The sequence below is a fragment of the Pavona decussata genome, unplaced genomic scaffold (assembly GCF_977016875.1).
Source record: "Pavona decussata unplaced genomic scaffold, jaPavDecu1.1 SCAFFOLD_102, whole genome shotgun sequence".
NCBI classification, from domain to species: domain Eukaryota; kingdom Metazoa; phylum Cnidaria; class Anthozoa; order Scleractinia; family Agariciidae; genus Pavona; species Pavona decussata.
This window is the reverse complement of record NW_028145517.1, coordinates 1942501-1962073: the sequence shown is the minus strand read 5'-3', so window position 1 is coordinate 1962073 and position 19573 is coordinate 1942501. Positions and strand designations below refer to the sequence as shown.

The following is a 19573-nucleotide window of genomic DNA, read 5'->3' as shown; positions in this document are numbered from 1 at the left end:
CTGCAATGCTTGGCAGCTCAGAATCGGTAATGTTTGAGTTAAAATATAAACGCTTTGTTTTCCAACCGATCCTGTTTTTAACAAAGTTTAATTTTAAAATAGCTCCTAAAAGTATAAACATTCATTTGTGACAACGTTTTCCTTGCTCGCTTCAGAAAAACTCTTGTTTCATCAATGGCTACTGCTTCGCTCCGAGTGACACAAATCCCATTGACTGGTGCTATCAGTGTGTTCCGGATGTCAGCACAAACTCATGGACCAAACGTCAAGGTAATATGAAGGAGTTTTTTATCGCATTAAATTTTAAAGTTGTTTTGTGCGGTGCCTTTTTGTGTGGCTTGTTTCTGTTTCCGTGATTTAGGAAAGTGAACTGCCTTGTTATTGCGATAGTAATTCACACTGGATAAAAACCCGTATAAGGGACCAACAGGCTAAAACTTGTCATTTGGATCTCCAGGATGGAAGAACCTGTTGTGACCTGTTTTAAATAAATCAGAGGACCTAGATCAGTGTCTTTGTTTCTATATAATGTATTAATTATGGGCGAATTCGGATTCAAGGGACCCCACCCATATTGTATTACTTTTTCAGCAAAAGCGCTCTACCCCTTAAATATAAGCACTTAATTTTAAGTACCTAAATATCTGAACTTCTCAGTTGACATCAAATATGTAACAATTGTCGTACCCAAGCTTGGGAAAATGCTGTTTTACATGCGGGTTTTACTGTATTTGCAGTGAATCTTGCACCTGAGTTCTCATCCAATAAAGAGTTCTACGCGCTGTATGAAGAACACCTTGAGCTGGCTATCAACGTCTCCGACCCAGAAGGCATGCCAGTTACTGTTTCCCTAATGGGAGGAAGCCCACGCGAGGCTATAATGCGCAACAACGTGTTATTGTGGAACGTCTCGAGTGATGCGAAAACACAGTTCTTTCTTAAGGCCACAGATGCGTGCCAAGCCGTTTCCACGAATGATATCACCGTCTCTTTGGTTGTTTGCCCGTGTCAAAATAACGGAAAATGCTTGCCTCACCAGAACGAGCCCAGGGGATCTGGTTTGTATCAATGTGGTTGCGAACCTGGATTTACAGGAGACAAGTGTGAGACTGACATTGATGAATGCCAATCGTACCCATGTTTACGAGGCAAGGATAATACTTTTAGTAGGAATCCTCTGATAAAATCTGCTTAGCTTTAGTCCAGTGATCTATTCTAAACTCGTTTGGTGTAACCATTTCCCCCTATTAACCAAACCAGAGCGTGACTCAAACATTGTTGCCGTTGTGCAGCTTTGGAGTTCGGCGAGGTGATCGACTTATATGTTTAATATTTACCTTCACACGAGCTTAAAAATCACTCGACAGCGGTACAAAATATGGAATTGAAGTTCGCTATTTTAATCCTATCCCTGATTTTTGGCCATGCATAAGTTGACAAAGATGGAGCAGAAGGAGTTATATGGCTTAAATTCAATTCCAGGTCGTTGCATAGACGGACTGAATAACTTCACCTGCATCTGCGATCCTGGATATGTTGGAAGGATTTGCGACACTGATTATGATGACTGCAGCTCTTCTCCTTGCGTCCATGGTTAGTGTGCAAAATGTTTCAGTGTCGGCTTAATGAGAGCGAAACTGGGCGTTCTATTTTCGTTGTGCTAGTCTGAGGAACACTGCCCTTCCAATCAAAATTGCTCTACGCGTTCATTGATTAGAATTACCTTTCCCAAACATGTTTTACACTTGAAGGATCTTCAAACCTTTCCACGAAATATTTCTTTGTAGCACTTTTTCATTGATGGTGTTGACTTCGTCACAAAATTAACCAACTCATTTTCGTCAAAAAGTGTCTTTGGGGAGCAAGATACTTTTAAGTCTTGGAAACAAACATCCAGACTCTCTACAATAGCTTGTTGTGTGTTGCTTTTCATATGCTACCATTGGAAACCGAACTAAACAATGAAGTTACCCACGACTGCCATTTTTGACTGTCACTTTTGTTCACACACAGGTACTTGCACCGACTTCACCGGAGCTTACAGATGTACGTGTGATCCTGGATACAGTGGACAGAATTGCAACGTCGATATTGATGAATGCCAGTCATCGCCTTGCAGACATGGTGAATGAAACGTTTTAGGGTTTCGCTCAATTAAGATACACTGCTACAGAAGCATTCCATTCTAAGTATGGGGGCTAAACATGGTAACATGCCTTAGAAGCATATCCACACCTTTAAGCAAAAATGTGCTTGACACAAACTTCACTTCCGCGCAACACACATGTACATGTTCCCGCTTTTTCGCGATGACTACCTTAGAAACTCTTGGAATGTATTGCAACAGTGTTTCCCAGTTTTCCCAGTGAGGCCCTTACATCTGGTAGAGAGTTCTCGGTAAATCAACTTGTCTAAACAAAGTCGACGTCCGAAAACAGATTCCAAAAATAAAACATATTAGTTATGGTTAGCCAGACTTTCCGCGGAGAGACACGCAAATCGCCAAAAAGCGAATACAGAAAACATGAACTCTTGCGCGCCAGCCCCAGACGCAATGCCTCTCCCCAATCTCACCTTCAAGTTCCTCGCTCTTTCCAGACTGTCGTTCGCGTGGTCAACAACGCAAAAATTAACGTCTGTTTTGCAGTACATAAACCTGTTATCGCTAGAAATCAGAATCAAGGGTGCAACCAATATATAGAAACGGGATGATCATGGACTCAAAAGATTTCGGTTGAGCTATTTCGTTTTCATTTCAAAGGTACATGTGTGAATCGTGTGAATGGAATGCAGATATATAATTCGTCTTCTTTCTCTTTTCCTTTTATTCAGGGGCCTGTATAGACCTTGTGAATAATTATTCGTGCAAGTGCAAAGTGGGCTTTACTGGGCGAAATTGTGATGTAGTCATCAGGTATTGCGCCGAAGATTCTTGCTATCCCAATGTGGCTTGCTCCAAGAACGGCGAAACAATTACCTGCGGTCCATGTCCTCTTGGCTTCACCGGTGATGGAAAGAGCTGTGAAGGTATAGTAGCTAATAATAACCCCTGTCTCATGGTAATTTACCACCTAACAATGTTTATGAGAAACGTCAATCTCGTACCCAGAGTTGCCACGCTCTTTGGCTAGCGGCTGGTGGCTTGGAAAGGTTCTGGAAAACTAGAACTTTTTCACCGCAGAAATCCCGCTGTAAACAGGCGCCCATTTGTTAAAAATACCCCCTAAAACGACGCAAACCAGTTCCAAAAATTAACCCTGTACATGGGTAAATAGTAGGTTCAATAATCTTTGACGTCGTAAGCACCATATCACTTGAGAAATACGTCATAATTTCCAAACGGCGGCCATCTTGATTTGCCTATATTTTGTAACGTCTGACCAAATCTTGAAATAACAACCACTAAAAGATCTAAAAGGTAAAACACAATCTTTTCACTAAAAATTCTGTAAGAAGCCAACGTGTCAAAATTCGGTCTGTACAGATAGATATTGGGGGAGGTGAAGTAAAATAGATTTGACTGGTTTATATCAGTCAAATTGCTTCAGTTGTTACTTTTGGTATTACGTTTCTTTTAGACATTGATGACTGTGTTAACCACGCATGTCAAAATGGCGGATCGTGTATAGATGGTGTCAACAGCTACTCGTGTAACTGTCAGGAAGGATTTACAGGAGATCGTTGTCAAACTGGTAAAGACACTTTTAAAGATTTTCATTTCAACATGAATCTGTTTGGCCAGACCTGATTTTGAGAATGGTTGTACGTGTCTGCTTAAACCAGTATTACGTCACCAACAAATTGAGTTCAGAAAATGTAACAATACAGACTGAATAAGTGGCGCGAAATGCCGAGTATGAAACAGTATGTTTGCGAGGTTTTTGGGCTTCATAAGCACAAAAGAAATGATCCAATACGACACGAATGGAACAAATATGTTAAATTTAAGAACTGAATCCTAATTAAAGTTAAAGAAATCAGAAGAGGAAGAAAAACAACAACAACAACAACGTCGTATATCAGAAAAGACAAAAGATAGCAAAATCGAGAAAAAGCATATTGTGTATGTCTGGGCTCGACGAGCTGAAAAGAACGGACGTGATAGTTGTGTGAAAGAAACCAGTATGGCTACGACACTATGTACTTATTCCCATATTTTAAGTTATTATTATTTCTTATTTGTACTAGATATTGACGATTGCGTTAATCGGATATGTCATAACGGTGGATCGTGTGTAGATGGTATCAACAGTTACTCGTGCAACTGTGTGACAGGATACAATGGAGATCATTGTGAAACTGGTAAGACACTTACATTTTTCATATCAACGTGAATTTGTTTGGCCAGAAGTCATTTCGAAATTCAAAAAACTGTACACAGTTCTACAAAAACCTACATTTTATACAAAAGCGCTCTTACTAACTTTTTGTTATCTTATTATCGCTTTTCAAAGACATTGATAACTGTGTAAATCGCACTTGTCAAAATGGCGGTTCCTGTATAGATGGTATCGACAGTTACTCCTGTAACTGTGTCGCAGGATTTACTGGAGATCATTGTGAAACTGGTAAGACGCTTAAAATCTCAGTTTATTTTCGAAAACAATTTACCAAATACACAATTGGAAAATGGATTCATGCCATTCCGAAAGATACACCCATCCGATTCTGATTGAGAACTGGGGCGCATCGGTTTACCTCTTAATGAAACTGTAAACCAAAATCTGGATTTATTTGGCCATCAAGAACGCGTACTAAATGTCCATGATTCGTGCAACCCTTCAGCACCAGGGGAGATACCTGATGATTTTCAGTTAGTTGAGTGGCATTACCTTTAAAAGTCACACCAAATTGTACCCAGTTTAAAATGAAACAAAAAGTCGAAAAGTTTGTGGCTTAAGATATCAACATCCAAGGTCTGTCCAGATAGATTTTCCGCCACCCTTCCCTTTCCTATCTCCACTCTATGGAAAAAAGGGGGGGGGGGGGGGAGGAGAAGAAGGGGGGGTGGGGAGGGTAAAATAGAGAACTGTTTTAGTGAAATTGTCAGCTGTTACTTTACTGTTGGTATCATTTTTCTTTAGACATTGATGACTGTGTTAACCACGCATGTCATAATGGCGGATCGTGTATAGATGGTCTCAACAGCTACTCGTGTAACTGTCTGGAAGGATTTACTGGAGATCGTTGTCAAACTGGTAAGACACTAAAGAATTTTTATTTAAACATGAATTTGTTTGGCCAGACCCGATCTTGAGAAATGCCTTAACTGTCTGTCACAATAAGTCCGGAAAATATAAACTACAGTAGATAAGTGCCTCGAAAGGCCGAGTAGAAACCAGCACGTTTCTGAGGTTTTGGGCTTCATAAACAAAATAGAAATGAACAGAAAATAAAACACCGAGTACGACACGAATGGAACAATTATCTTAAATTTAATAAGTGCATCTTAAAAAAAATGTAAATGAAATTTATTTACCCACGAGGCACCAAAAAGCTCTCGGAGCTCGTTCAATAGGTGTCCGTGCAATCTTAACTAAGTTAAAGAATTCAGAAAAGGAAGAAAAACAACAACAACAACAAGACTAACAAGAAGACGAAGAGAACGACCACGACCCAACTACCTCGTAACTTACACCTGAAAAGAAGAGACAGAGAAATCAAGAAAAAGCATGTTGTGAGCTTGACGAGCTGAAAAGAACGGACGAGAAAATTGTGCAAAAGATAATATCTTTGGCTACGACTCACCTTTATTGCCTTATTTTAAGTTATTATTATTTCTCATTTGTACTAGATACTGACGATTGCTTTAATCGCAATTGTCTAAACGGCGGATCGTGTGTAGATGGTATTAACAGTTACTCGTGCAAATGTGTGACAGGATACATTGGAAATCATTGTGAAACTGGTGAGACGCTTACATTTTTCATTTCAACGTGAATTCATTTGGTCAGAGGTGATTTCCAAAATAGGTAGTACATAGTTCTTCACAAACCTTAATAAGATACAAATGTGCTCTTACTAACGTTTATTTTTTTTCGCTTTTCAAAGACATTGACGACTGTGCTAATCGCACATGTCATAATGGCGGTTCTTGTACAGATGGTGTCAACAGTTACTCGTGTAACTGCGTCGCAGGATTTACTGGAGATCATTGTGAAACTGGTAAGACGCTTAAAATCTCAGTTTAATCGCGATGAGAACGTACGAAATCCACAATTGGAAAATGGATTCACGTACCATTCCGAACGATAAACCCATTCGAATCTGATTGAGACCTAGGGCGGATCGATTCACCTCTTAATGACTATGAAAAGCAAACTCTGGATTTATTTTGCCATCAAGAACGCGCACTAAATTTCCATGATTCGTGCAACCTTTTTGGACCAGGAGATACCTGATGATTTTCATTTAATTTAGTGGGATTATGTTGACATGTCACACCAAATTGTACCCAGAAATTGTACCCAGATAAAAGGATAAAAAAAGTCAAAACGTTTGAGGCTTAAGACATAAACATCCAAGGTCTGTGCAGGTAGATTTCTGACCACCCTTCCCTCTCTGCCTCCCCGGTATGGAAGGGTTAGGCGGGGGGTGGGGGTGTAGGGGGGGGGGGGGGGGTTAAAAGACGACTGGTTTAGTTCAACTGTCATTCGTTACTGTTTCCTTACTGTCATGTTTCTTTAGACATTAATGGCTGTGTTAACCGCGCATGTCATAATGGCGGATCGTGTATAGATGGTGTCAACAACTACTCCTGTAACTGTCTGGAAGGATTTGATGGAGATCGTTGTCAAACTGGTAAGACAGTCACACATATCTTTTCAACATGAATTTGTTTGGCCAGATCTGATTTTGAGAAAGGTCGTACATGTCTGCTAAAATCAGTAATTCGTCAACAAAAAAATGAGTCCACAAAATATAACAATGCAGAGAATAAGTGGCGCGAAAGGCCAAATAGAAACCAGTATGTTTCTGAGGTTTTGGGCTTCACAGAAAAAAAATATAAACGATCAAAAACTAAAAATAAAAATTACTGCATCCTTGTTAAGTTAAAGAAATCACATAACGAAGAAAAATGACAAGACCGGCAAGAAGATGAAGAGCTGAACGAAGATGAAGTCAACTCTCGCCTTGCGGACACCCCGGTATTACGGACAAAATCCAGATCCTCGGCGAAAGCTATAGGGGTTTGACTGAAACTGACTCACACTATTACGGACTCTCGCTACAACGAAATTACGGTCACTTTCGTGGTACAAACATAAGAACTTTATTGTTTTGACTCTCGATAAAGCGGACACCGTCAACTTCGCATGTAACATAAATTGCAGTCTGATGTTCGTCATTTTAAAAGATTTCTGGATTGTTTATTTTCGCACCAATCTCTTTAGGGGCTGTACAACAGACTACGTTTTCACCTTAGCTTACGCCTTTTCCTTCCAGACTCTTTAGGAGAGACCAAGCCCTCACCTTTATTTCGCAGCAATGACTGCTTAGCGGATTCGCTATTGTTGATAAGCTTGTCAAATCTTACAAGATATTTTGGGTCGCCACGTAACTCATAAACAACTGGAATCTCGAGCCCCAGGCCACCACCTCTGGTGATCCCCACACCCCGCTATTACGGATTCTCGCTATAACGGACACTAAACGACTTCCCGAGGGTGTCCGCTATAGCGAGAGTTGACTGTATATCAGTACTATATATACAAGATGTAGCTGGACTACTCAATGTGAGCACTAATGATTTTATTCTATAATCGCTCGTTTCCTTTAGAGCACTCTATTGGCTTCACCGGCGATCAACACCTGAATTATTAGATACACTATATATACTTTTAAGTTACTATTATTATTTTTTTGTTTTAGATATTGACGACTGCTTTAATCGCACGTGTCTTAACGGCGGATCGTGTGTAGATGGTATCAACAGTTACTCGTGCAACTGTGTGACAGGATACACTGGAGATCATTGTGAAACTGGTAGGGAACTTAAATTTTTCATTTTAAATTGAATTTTTTGGCCAGAAGAGATTTCGAGATTCGAAAAACGTTACGCAGTTCTACACGAACCAAAATTTCATACAAATGCGCTCTTACTAACTTTTTATCCTTTTTTCGCTTTTCAAAGACATTGATGACTGTGTTAATCGCACATGTCAAAATGGCGGTTCCTGTATGGATGGTGTCAACAGTTACTCCTGCAACTGCGTTGCAGGATTTATTGGAGATCATTGTGAAACTGGTAAGACGCGTAAAACTCATTTTAATGACGACAACAGTTTTCGGATTGTACAAGCTCGTGTATCTTTTTGGATTGGCATTTTTCTGTCGCCAATTTTTTTTCTAAAAAATTTCAACTTAAGGAGGATAACAGCTAAGGTCAGATAGGTGTTTGTTTAGGAGAAGATAACCATTTAGTTTTTCGATGGGCTTAGCATCAACGAAAACCTGCAGTTTCCAACGTTCGCGCTTATGGCCCACAAAGAATGCGCGATGCAAATCAATAGACCCTTATCACATGCTGAGTCTCGGGAGAATAAGAAGCTTTTTTTTTTGCACGGCAAGCCTCGGCCAGACGCGATTTCAGTGCGAGGCTAACCGTGCAAAAACAAAGCTTTTTATTCTCCTCGGACTCAACATGGCCGCCGTGTGATAAAGCTCTATGAAATCACCTTAAGGTCCCTAAGATGTGCGGATAACGTTCTATGACGTGAATATTAGGTCATAATTCTCAACAGCCGCCATTTTGGAACATTTGGATAGTCGAAAACCTCAGAAAACCATCAGAATTGACCCAGATGGGCTCGAACTAGTGAGAAAGCGCTAGAATCGTATAACAATGTAAAAGCGATAACGAAAAACTTAAATTTTTTATTGACTAGAAAAACAAACGATCAAAATTACAGAAATTAAAGCCACGAATACGACTGGCAAAATGTGGCCTCCATGAAACATCAAGTGACGAGTATAGTGCCTTGTCATACGAAATCGTTGCCCGATCCTTTGTGATACTGAATTCTAGGTCATCACCTTCACGGCATCGTCCGAGAAACTTGGGTTTTGGGACGGTGCCTACTTTGTAATCATGAAGGTGGTCATAAAGTAGACCTACGCAAAGGTTGTTGAAACACAAACGGAACATTTCGGAGAGATACATATTTTTTTAGAGTAACCAAGCTTCGAATTTGAGCGGGCACTGTCCACAAAAAGTTGCCGGATGTTTGAAGTCAGTAAGGGCTCTATTTCCTGCCCCCTTCCTTCCCAAGCTAAATAGGTTTTGAGTTTCTTTTGTATCGATTTAATGTCTAGCCACCTGCAAGCTACCCCAAAACGCTACGAAACACGTCCAAATGCCAGAAGGGCAAAATAAGACATACCTTTAAGAGGAAGAAATTGTATTAAAGTGCAAACTTGGGTACAAAGGAATAGGCAAAGAGAAGCTAAAGTGTACAAAGAAAGGAACATGGACAACAACCAACTTTTACTGCGAGAGTTAGTGTACGCTTTCAACCTTACGTTGCATTTATGTTGTTGACTAGCGTTAACTCTCCGCTGGGAAATTAATTATCAAGTTCTAAATTTATCTTTGAAGTCGTATAAACTGATTTTATTCCTTTAATGTAATGAATTCAATAGCTGTGTATACTTCTCACCATGTTACCGAAACACCGACGTTGTTACCAACAACAACGGAATTTTGTAGGATCCCTCGTCATAACTGATGTAGCGCCATTTGTTTTTTAAAACAATTTGTTTTTTGTATTTTTATCTTAAAGCTGGCGATTCTCCTGTAGAAAATTGGGCTTATAAATTAGGGAGCTGGTCATAACAAGTTTGTTCGAAGAAGACTCACCTTGTGTGGGGTAGGGGGGGGGGGCCATCGAAGACACCACCTATCACCGAAAAAAATTTATTGGCTTTAAAATTTGAGATGACACAGAAATATTCATCTAGCAAGAGTCAGCATTGCTACATAAACAGGAAAGTGAGGTTTGAATCTCATTGTCAATTTTTACTGCTGGATAGAGGGGCAGCTATGCAATAAAGACATCATGTTTTGAGGTTGAGGAAGGGGGGGGGGGGGGGGGGGCACTGGCAGAGACCACCATCTGTTTTGTGGTTTGGTGGGTCCTGTTCGAGAATAATAGTTTTGACCATTTCATTAAGGCTTTTCACTGGCGTGTAAAAACGATACCAGTAAAGGAATATTTTGGAAATTCTCTGTTTTTATTAGTTTCAATTATCAACAGAAAACGAAATCGGCCGACAAATTGTAACGTGTAAAATAGCCCATTACGACTGAAACTACTAAGCGGAAATTCTTAAGTTTACGATCCCTTCTTTATAAGCGACAAAATCTAAACACCTCCCAGATTCTAGTAGCAAGGTAACCAAGGGTACTTGCCCGAGGGAAAGGGAAGGAGAACTTAAGGAAGCCGCTAATTGTAACGTTATTGGTGTTTCATTGCAGCGACCTGCCTTCCACCTTGGAGTGAATACAAGAAACGTTGCTATCAGGTCACATTTTCCTCGCACAGATGGAAGGCTGCATTTGAAAAATGCCGGAGAATTCGTTCACACATGGTGACAATATCATCAGGGGAAGAAAATGATTTTATTGCCGAGCTGGCCAAGGTAAAATGAATATGTAGAAGATTTACATAACGACCACAAAACAATGTTCGCTTTTGCACAAAGGCACGAGTTTGCCGCAAGTGAATGAAACAAATAACACCCTTAAAACTTGAATGCATCAGGGGAAACCTTCTTTCTTCCAATCAGTTTGAATTTGGAAAAAAAAATTCGACATTGTATTTGTCTCGACACATTTCTGGAGTGACCTTTTCCTCTAATAATTCTTGGAGCAATTTAAACCAAACGTTCACTACATTTTATGATAGTTAAGATCACATTTCTCAACCTCTTCCAAGGAAGTGATTTCCTTGGTTTCTCCTTCATGAACTATTGATGAGTTTGCGAACGCTTTCTTAACCACGGAATTTAAACGGAGTGAAATTCTTAGGTTCCATCCACACTACTACGTTTTCAAAAAAGGTCCTTTCTCGCTTAACTGTTACGCATGATGGAAAACGCTCGAATACGCTGATACGCTATGAGAAAGTGCAGGAATGTTTTCACTGCGATATCCCAGCCAATTCATAAACAGTAACCGTACAGGCCTCTTCCACCTAGACACGAACCTAAGTTCAACCTCAGAAAACGCACCTTTTACAACCTCCCAATGTACACCGTATGTCTTAAGCGGTCGTTCATTCTCACAATGTGTTTCAGAGTAAATGCAAGATTCATCCTATTGCTTTTGTGCAAAATTTGTTCTAACCATTTTTTACACTTTGTCTTTATATTACACTAGCGTAAATTGAAAATTACACGATGTAATTTTGAAATAACACTGTCTTCTATACGAAAATAATGCTTTTGCGCACACACCGGGCGTTCGAAAATTGTGGCATTTCCCTCGTCAGCGTTTTCGAAAAACTCCGTTTTTGCTGTGTACACTAAAGCCTCACCCACATTAATGGGTTTCCGTGTGAGAACGCATGTACATTTTGCGGCGTTTGGGCTTTGCGTCCACTCTACTAAAACGATTTTGGCTTCTCAAAATAGAACGTACGCGCGCGTGTATCACTCACTAGGTCAACGATTCCAAAGTAAAAGTAACATTTTCGTACCGTACCGAGCAGAGTATTTCTATCTCAGCATGCTCGCCAAAAAGGCCTTCATCCTCCGTTACGGTATGATAATGACATGGGAAAGGGAACCTCCACTCCGACAACAAATTCAACGTAAATTGTTTGAAATAGTGTCTAAATTCTAAAATTTAGCTAAAAAAGTAGAAGTGACATTCAAGTGTACTAAAAATTCGATACAATTATCGCCTATTTTCGATTTTAAATTTCCCAAGCGCCGCCATTTTGGATTTCATGACGTCATACGGTTGCCGCTATTGTCAATTAGCAGAAGTTCTTTAGTGTGAAACAATTGAGGAACGGTATTACGTCATGAAATTCAAGATGGCGGCGCCCGGGAAATTTAAAATGAAAAATGTGCGATAAACAAATTCTGTTATGTTCGACACAGATTTATTATTTCCATGTTTTCCAACGAAATTTGAAATTAGATTGTATTTTCAACCATTTAACGTTAATTTATTTCAAGAGTGGAGGTTTCCTTTAAGAATTTATAACGCTGACTGTTGCTACCGAATTCTAGGTTTTTGTCACGAAGATGCGACTAGGACAAGTACATATGTGGCTTGGACTGAGAAGGAAGCACGACCAAGCTCCATTTCAGTGGGTAGATGGTACCTCCTTGGACAGTTACTCTAACTGGGCTCCAGGGGAACCCAACGGCTACCAAGGAATCGAGCTGTGCACAGAGATGTTTGTATCTGGGACATATCAGTTGAGGAAGTGGAATGATGTGAGATGCGACACCACGCGTTACAAGCCAATAACAGTTTGTGAGAAACCCTTGAGAGAGGGTGAATGATTAAGATTGAAAACCAACAATTTTTGGCTGCATGTTTTGATTTCCCAAACGCCTTTCAAAGCTGTGCTTCTGGGAAACATCGCAGGCAGTGAATCTCACCCAGTGACCCCAAAATGTCTTGCCTGTGTCGTTAAAATGAATCAAAATTGCGAAATTTGGAACTGACTATTACTCAAAATTTTTTGCCCCTTTACCCAATTACTTTCTTTCTTTTATTTACTTTCAATAAGATGCGGACTCTAAAGTTCAAGATTCAACCAACCGTCACGCTTTTCACTGCCGTCAATCACTGCAGCGGACTTCAAAACAAAAACGTTTGGCTCAACGGGGTCAAAGGTCACGTTTGTGTACTGTGCATGTGCTGTGATTGGCGGAATTCAATCCACTTTATCGGTTTCTAAATTCTTTGAGGCCAGTCGGTTGTTGCCGTAATTTTGCCAATCATTAGTTGAGGTTGAAGTTCAGTGTCCGCATGGTATTGCAAGGGGCCGTAAAAGGAGAAAATGGCCCACCCTGGCATCAGTCTATACCTATGCAGTTGTCGGCTTTGCAACGTTGCTCGGAATTGACTTGGCTGCAATTTATTGCCTTCTTTGGGCCAGTTTAAGTAGTTGAAGGTTAGTCTTGAAATTCGAAATGTAAGAAGTACCGCTTCCTTCAGTGTAGTATGCTGAAATACTCCTCTCATCATAAATGTTCATTTATATATTTACTTATTTACCTCTGTTTTTGATTGTCACTTTCGCTTTTTTTAGCTTAACTTTGATTAACATGACTATATAAATATATTTTTTAAGATTTACTGTAGCTCTGCCATTGATTTTGGTCTCATGTGTAACTATGATAATACTTTGTTCTAATTATTCAACTGAGGGAGCCCATTCCTTATAAGCCCGGTGGCTTCCCTTGGGCTTCCTCGCCATTAGTGTTTAAATAATTAGACTTTTCTTGTTTTTGTACAACTTATGGAAAACAATAAACTAAACTAAACTTATTATATTATTGCTTTTCTTGTTCGTTAAATTGTGAAACAAGCGGATGATTTCAAGAGATGGGATTAAGCCCCTTGACATCGCTGCATCAGCAGTTCATGTTGTTATGTATGCAAATCTTTCTTATTATTTTAACATTGGCTTGATTTAAGTAGGCTAGCTTGCGTAGCCAGCATTTTCTTACGGTTTTTGATGCATTTCCCTTTTTGACTGTTGGATAAGGAGAAAGAGGAAAATTTGCCCCTCCTCTCCCATAACCTCGTTCCAGGGTATTTCCTCTTCACGTCTCTTTCTCTGGGAACGCGTTAACGAGGTCGCCATTTCTCCAGTCAATTAGCTGTGTCTTCGATCCAACTTTTGCGCAGTAAAACCAAAGGAAATCCTTTCTGCGCTGGCTTAAAGTAGGTAGTCGGAATTGCAACTTTAAGTACCTAACACTGTAAGTGAAGACCAAAGGGAAGGTGCGTTTATAGAATCGTCAAAGTATTTCAACCTGCTTTACCAAGATTATAAACTTGGGTTTTCATTATTCTAAGCACTTTTCTCTGAGATGCGAAAAACAAAACAAGAACAGCAATAACTTGATTATCCTTTGACTTACGCGTGGTTGATAGTTTTTAATAAGCTTATAATGAGAATGATGCATTATTCAGTAATGACACAGGGAAACTCGGAAAAAGAAATTCCGAGTGCTCTTATCAGGAGTCGAATCTAAGTCCTTCCGATTGCTAGTTCGGATGCTCTAACACTGAGCTACAGGAGACTCGTGGGAGCTAAGGCCATTAAACTAGGTTCATGGGAGAAACATCTTGCATACTGCTAAGATTGCTAGCATATAGTTACTCTCACTTTTGCAGATATATTTAAGGTTTATCGATCATCAATTCAATCATGTATTCTCCTAAATTGTGGCACAATAAAGGTAGGGAAAATGACTAGGAGAATATGCGTGTTGATATCGAGACTGAAGGTTAAACCGTCACGGGTCTATTGAATGATGACCGACAAAGTTCTTACCTTTGCAGTAATTCCACTTTGTTATCTCGGTTTCTGTCTTCGCATTTTCACTTGCAATATACTGAATTAGATGGTCTGAAAATACAAATTATCATATTAGTAATGCTGCAGAACAAGCTAAATATAAACACCATGCTTCCAATTGTGAAGATGCCAATTATAACCGAGTCTTCAATTCGGCAAAACGGAACAGTCTGTACGTTTTTTAAACTTTCGAAGTGAAATTAAGAGTACTACTAAGAACGAGACCAAGTTTTAATCCATTTGAGTACAGTCGAAAAGTTTCGGTCGATATTTTTAACGAGTACAAGCCAACACACGTGTTAAGTCAGCAACATATTCCCGGTTTGTTTGCAGCGGCCACGCATTAATTTGTAAAATAGGACTCACCTTTGCGTGTACTCAATCTTTCTATGCTTTAAGCCTTTGCATTTCATCATTTTTCGTCGTTAAAGAGAACAGCCAAACCACTCCTTCCAAAGGATTTAATACAAAAACCGAGAACTGCATGTGAAGTGAGTTATGAATATGGATTAGAAACTGAAACCAATCACTGACAACGACATTTGCTCGCACCTGGTAAAAGAAACATACTGCACGTGCTGGCAACGTGCGCATGCAAAATGGGAAAAGATTTTTGCGCATGAAAATGTGACCACCCTTTGCCTTGTGTATCCCGTCCATCGCATCCGTTTCCGTTTGAAAAGTCGATAAATATAAAGAAGTTTGTGTAAATCCACAACTAATTTTAACACGTGTCTGATAATATTTTTCTCGAACATTTTCACTCGTTAGATCTGATATGGTAGATAACCATCAGGGTACGTAGCGCCGAGTTGGCTATGTTATGTTTAAAACAAGAGCAGCAGTGTTTTATCGGGATTTAAAACCATGAGGCGCAACCGAGTTTTTTGAACAGCTTCAAAAACATTCCTGGAAGAGCGTGTGTCAACAGAGTTCATAACAATGATGCTTTTATGAACTTTGGAAATTAGCATACGAGAAAAACATTAAGCAACGCATACTAATAAGGAGGAGGTTTTATCGGATTTTAAAACTTCTGCACCTGATGTTTTGTCGACCGTTTGTTAGGTCAATGGGCTTATGAATTATTAATGCTCTCTCTCGCCAGATTCAGTGGTTTCGAAGCCTTACATGGAAGATTCCTTTTATCCCTACCCGACTAAAATATCTATTGTTTTATTTTATGACAGGAGGTGAAGGGTAGGAAGGGGGTCTGATCAGAAAAGCCAGCTTACATGAAATGGTCTAAAAAACGGACCAAAACAAGCCATTTTTGATAGGGAAAGGTAACCTTTTCATACGTCTTCTATAGGAAATTGTACCGCTTTTACATACCTCCACGCTACAGCAAAAACACTTTCTTTTATCGTCAGTTGGATTATCCTTCCTCGCAGACGTTTTTTTTGGCTCGTCACCCGATCTTTCCTTGCCAATTATTAATATAGGATTAATTAAAGGTGTTATTAAACTAGCAGGGAACCGTTGTTCAAAGCACAATTAAGGGGGTAAAAGATTTTTCCAAAAGATTGTTTCCTCAATCTGACTTTGACTTTCTCTTTAATTTTAGCTTAAAATTAGCTTTACAAAACATTTTCAACGAGTGAGATAACAACCTTGGTTAACTTTTAATCATGGGTTAACATTAATCAGCTTTTAAAAAACCAGGCCCAGATCGCCTGTGGCCTTATTATTCATTTCTCAGCAAAAGGTGAGTAGAATTTCTTGCTAATACCGGGGAGAAAATACCAAGGTTGTAGTGCTATGAATAATACTAATAATGATCTTCATCATTATTACCATCTACCATGAATCCTCGAGTATAAGCGTCCCATCCTTGACCAAAATTTGAAATAGCTAAGAGGATTGGCCTCTAAAGAAACTGTGGTGTTGCGTCGGTGGGTGGGAGGTTGGTAGAAACGGAAGTTTGGATTTTTCAATTAAGTTGATAAAGTAATTTGGCCACTGTAAAAAAGAAAAAAAAGAAAAAGAAATTCAAGTGTTAATGTTTCGAGCGTTAGCCTTTCGGTCAAAGTGAACCCAATGCGTTCCGACAAAGGGTTAATGCTCGACACGTCAACTCTCTGATCTCTTTAAGCCTGGTTTACAGCTAGCAGTGTTTTTTTTAGGATAAACCTTGTCCAAACAATAAAACTTTTACAATTATCACATGTACGACGCAAGCATAAGCACAAGAAACCTACGTGTAAACCGGTGCAACGCAAGCATAAGCGCCTTGTGCTTGCGCTTGTGCTTATGCTTGCGTCGTCCTGGTTTACACGTACGCCGCAACGACGCAAGCATAAGCGGCAAGCACAAGGGAATGGAAATCGTTGCTTGCGTCGTTGCGTCGTACGTGTAAACCGGGATTACGCAAGCATAAGCACAAGCGCAAGGAAAGGAAACTGAAAAACAGTGACAAATTGTCAGCGTACAATCTAGTTACTCATGCGTTGCCATTTTCCGCCATGTTGGAATCAAATCTCGCGCCAAAAGGCAGCCCGGCCGCGCGATTGCGCCAAATTTGTTTGCTTCTGCGCTTGCGTATGTCACGTTATGCTTATGCTTATCGCACGTGTAAACATGCTTGTGCTTGTGCTTATTCTTATGCTTGCGTCGTACGGGTAAACCAGGCTTTACGGTGGCCAAATGAACCCAGTTGATTAAATAAACATTGAAAATTTGAAATAATTAAAACCCTTCCCCTTGAGTAAGTGTCCCACTCGCCTCCCTTTCCCTCTCCTCCCTATTTAGCACTGTGGTACTAACTGGGGACACTGTAAATGACTGAACCAAATATGTATTAACTAAACGTAGGCTAGAAATCCCAACTGGCGGGAGGCAACCAGTTGGCAATTTACAGAGAGTGGCCTTGGATTTGAAAACAGGCGCAGTGTGAAACAGATCCAAATGGTCGGAGTGGGAATTGTCGGAGTGGTTATTCTTGCAAAGTGAAATCAGCAAGATCTAGCAATATTTCTTGATTGTTTTTAATATAACGATTATTCCACTTGCGCTTGTAGGATATAAGGTGACTTTAGCCAACTCGGCATTACGTACCTCGTTGGCTATCTATAATCTCATATCCAACAAGCGCGAGTGGAACAATAGTTAAATATTCCACTGGTTCACGTGGTGTGTGTTTTCAGTGTGGCCAAATCTGACGGCCAAACTGTGACAAGCGCCAGATACATCCCGTGTAAACATTGCGGCTTTGCCTGTAAAACACGAGCTTGTCAAAGTCAGTGTCCTAAACAAAGAATCTTGTAGCCGATCTGCTGTGTTCCTGTCAGCCGGGTTATAACAAGTGCTATTTCATAGTGTAAAAGTGCTTCAGTTTACGAAAAAGGTTCAGGCCTATTGATAGGGTCAAATACGACAATTTAGTTAAAAAACGGAAACATATTTTCCGGAGAACGTCAGCTCAACATTTGGTCTTTAACGTTAAGTAACTGTACTTCTAGAAAGAAACTATTTTGGTCTTTTTTTTTGTGACAAAAATTCTGTGATATGTTGTGTTTGATTTGCCAAAAAATCCCTTGACTACTACCACCACAAACACTACCAGAGTCGCTACTGCCATCGCCTCTGCTTCCTTTAGTTACTTCCGTTCAGGCTTTTGCTGATTTCCTACACAAAAATATAAGGAAATGAAAATATAAGGAAATTAAGCAACAGCACAAACATCCGAAAAAATCCTTGGCCATTTGTTAATATTGATAACTATTGGAAAACAAAGTCTAAGGCTACGAACCGCGAGCGCAATGTGTTCTTCTCAAACTCATAAATAATTCATGGCGAGAAAACTATGGAAATCACTAACGCGAATGAGGTTTGGAAATGTGATCTTAATAACAGAAAATTTTATGAATTTTTGTTTTTAATGTCTTCCAGAATTATTACTGGTCTGAAAGCTATATCAAACACTCGAAAGAGTGTTTCATCCTATTTCCAAAAACCTCGTGTTTGCTACATTACTTGAACGATGCGTGTTGCAAGACGTCATGTACATTCTCATTGGACTTTTGACCCTCAACAAAACGGCTTTATAAAAAAAAAAAAAAACAAACAAACAAACAGTTGTGTAGGTATTTAAATATTACAAGGAACTGGAATTGAGTAAGAACTACAGTGGAACCTTGCTCTACGGACACCCGCTTAATATGGACACCCGAACTGATCACGGACAATTTTGCTCAGTTGTCCCGACGTAAAGCTCATATATTTCCTCTAAAATTAACCTGCTTAATACGGACACCGGTTAACACTTTTCCACTTGTGTCCCGAGTGACAAACCCTCATACATCGTCCACCCCGCTTTACGGACACTGGTTTTCTGCACACTGTCTATTTTCATCGTCACAATTATGCCAAATGTAGACATTGTACCCTGTTCCGAAATAATGACAGATTTCTTTGGGTTAATACCGAACGATTTTTGTTGCTAAAATCAGTCGCTAAATAGCGTGACATGTTTGATCAATCTGTCTTTCTTCCTGTGTTTGACCCTTGTACTATAGTCCTTAATAACTTTTTCTGCCTATCATGCCTACACAACAGTTTGGCTTCTTTGATCGTCTGCTGCAGTCCGTTGCTTGTTGCCTTCTTCCTCTTTGACGTCCTTTGCTTATGGCTATCAGCATCAGCCTCCGCTCGAAGGCTGATGCTCATAGGACTTTGATTCCGTTGTCGTCTTTCAAGAACAATAAAAAGGCGTAATTTTTATTTCGAGTGTATGTATAAGTGAGCGTAAGGTTTCTTTAGTTTGAAGATGTTACAGTTACCGTTAAGAGGCTTAAAGCGTTTTGTTTCTGTAGAAATGTCTGCTTAAGCCTTTGTATCGATAAAACATGTGTCCGTGGCGTTTTTTCTAAGAGCCCGGTAAATACGGGCACCCGGATAATACGGACACTTTGGCGTGTCCCCTTGGTGTCCGTAATAACCGGGTTCCACTGTATAGGAAAAAAATATGAAATAGCTTCAAAACCAAAATTTTATCAAAACTCGGAGAGACTGTCAAAGGC

General features: G+C 39.8%; 1 protein-coding gene across 50 annotated transcripts in view; it reads left to right on the top strand.

Moving 5' to 3' along the window:
- LOC146471570 (uncharacterized) overlaps positions 1-19573 on the top strand; it is a 99112-nt gene that overhangs the window by 23362 nt on the left and 56177 nt on the right. For 25 of the 50 annotated variants that reach the window (XR_014866672.1, XM_085120062.1, XM_085120079.1 and 22 more), the window contains exons 13-26: positions 156-270; positions 738-1148; positions 1483-1593; positions 2014-2124; positions 2833-3027; positions 3579-3692; positions 4189-4302; positions 4455-4568; positions 5085-5198; positions 5795-5908; positions 6052-6165; positions 6688-6801; positions 7873-7986; positions 8135-8248. Coding sequence is in view for 49 of the 50 variants with exons in the window: in XM_085120062.1 (XP_084976188.1) it covers positions 156-270; positions 738-1148; positions 1483-1593; positions 2014-2124; positions 2833-3027; positions 3579-3692; positions 4189-4302; positions 4455-4568; positions 5085-5198; positions 5795-5908; positions 6052-6165; positions 6688-6801; positions 7873-7986; positions 8135-8248 (1969 nt within the window). In the remaining variant the exon portion in view is untranslated. The remainder of the gene's footprint in view (positions 1-155; positions 271-737; positions 1149-1482; positions 1594-2013; positions 2125-2832; positions 3028-3578; positions 3693-4188; positions 4303-4454; positions 4569-5084; positions 5199-5794; positions 5909-6051; positions 6166-6687; positions 6802-7872; positions 7987-8134; positions 8249-19573) is intronic. The other 25 variants (XM_085120074.1, XM_085120044.1, XM_085120040.1 and 22 more) reach the window with 24 other exon arrangements.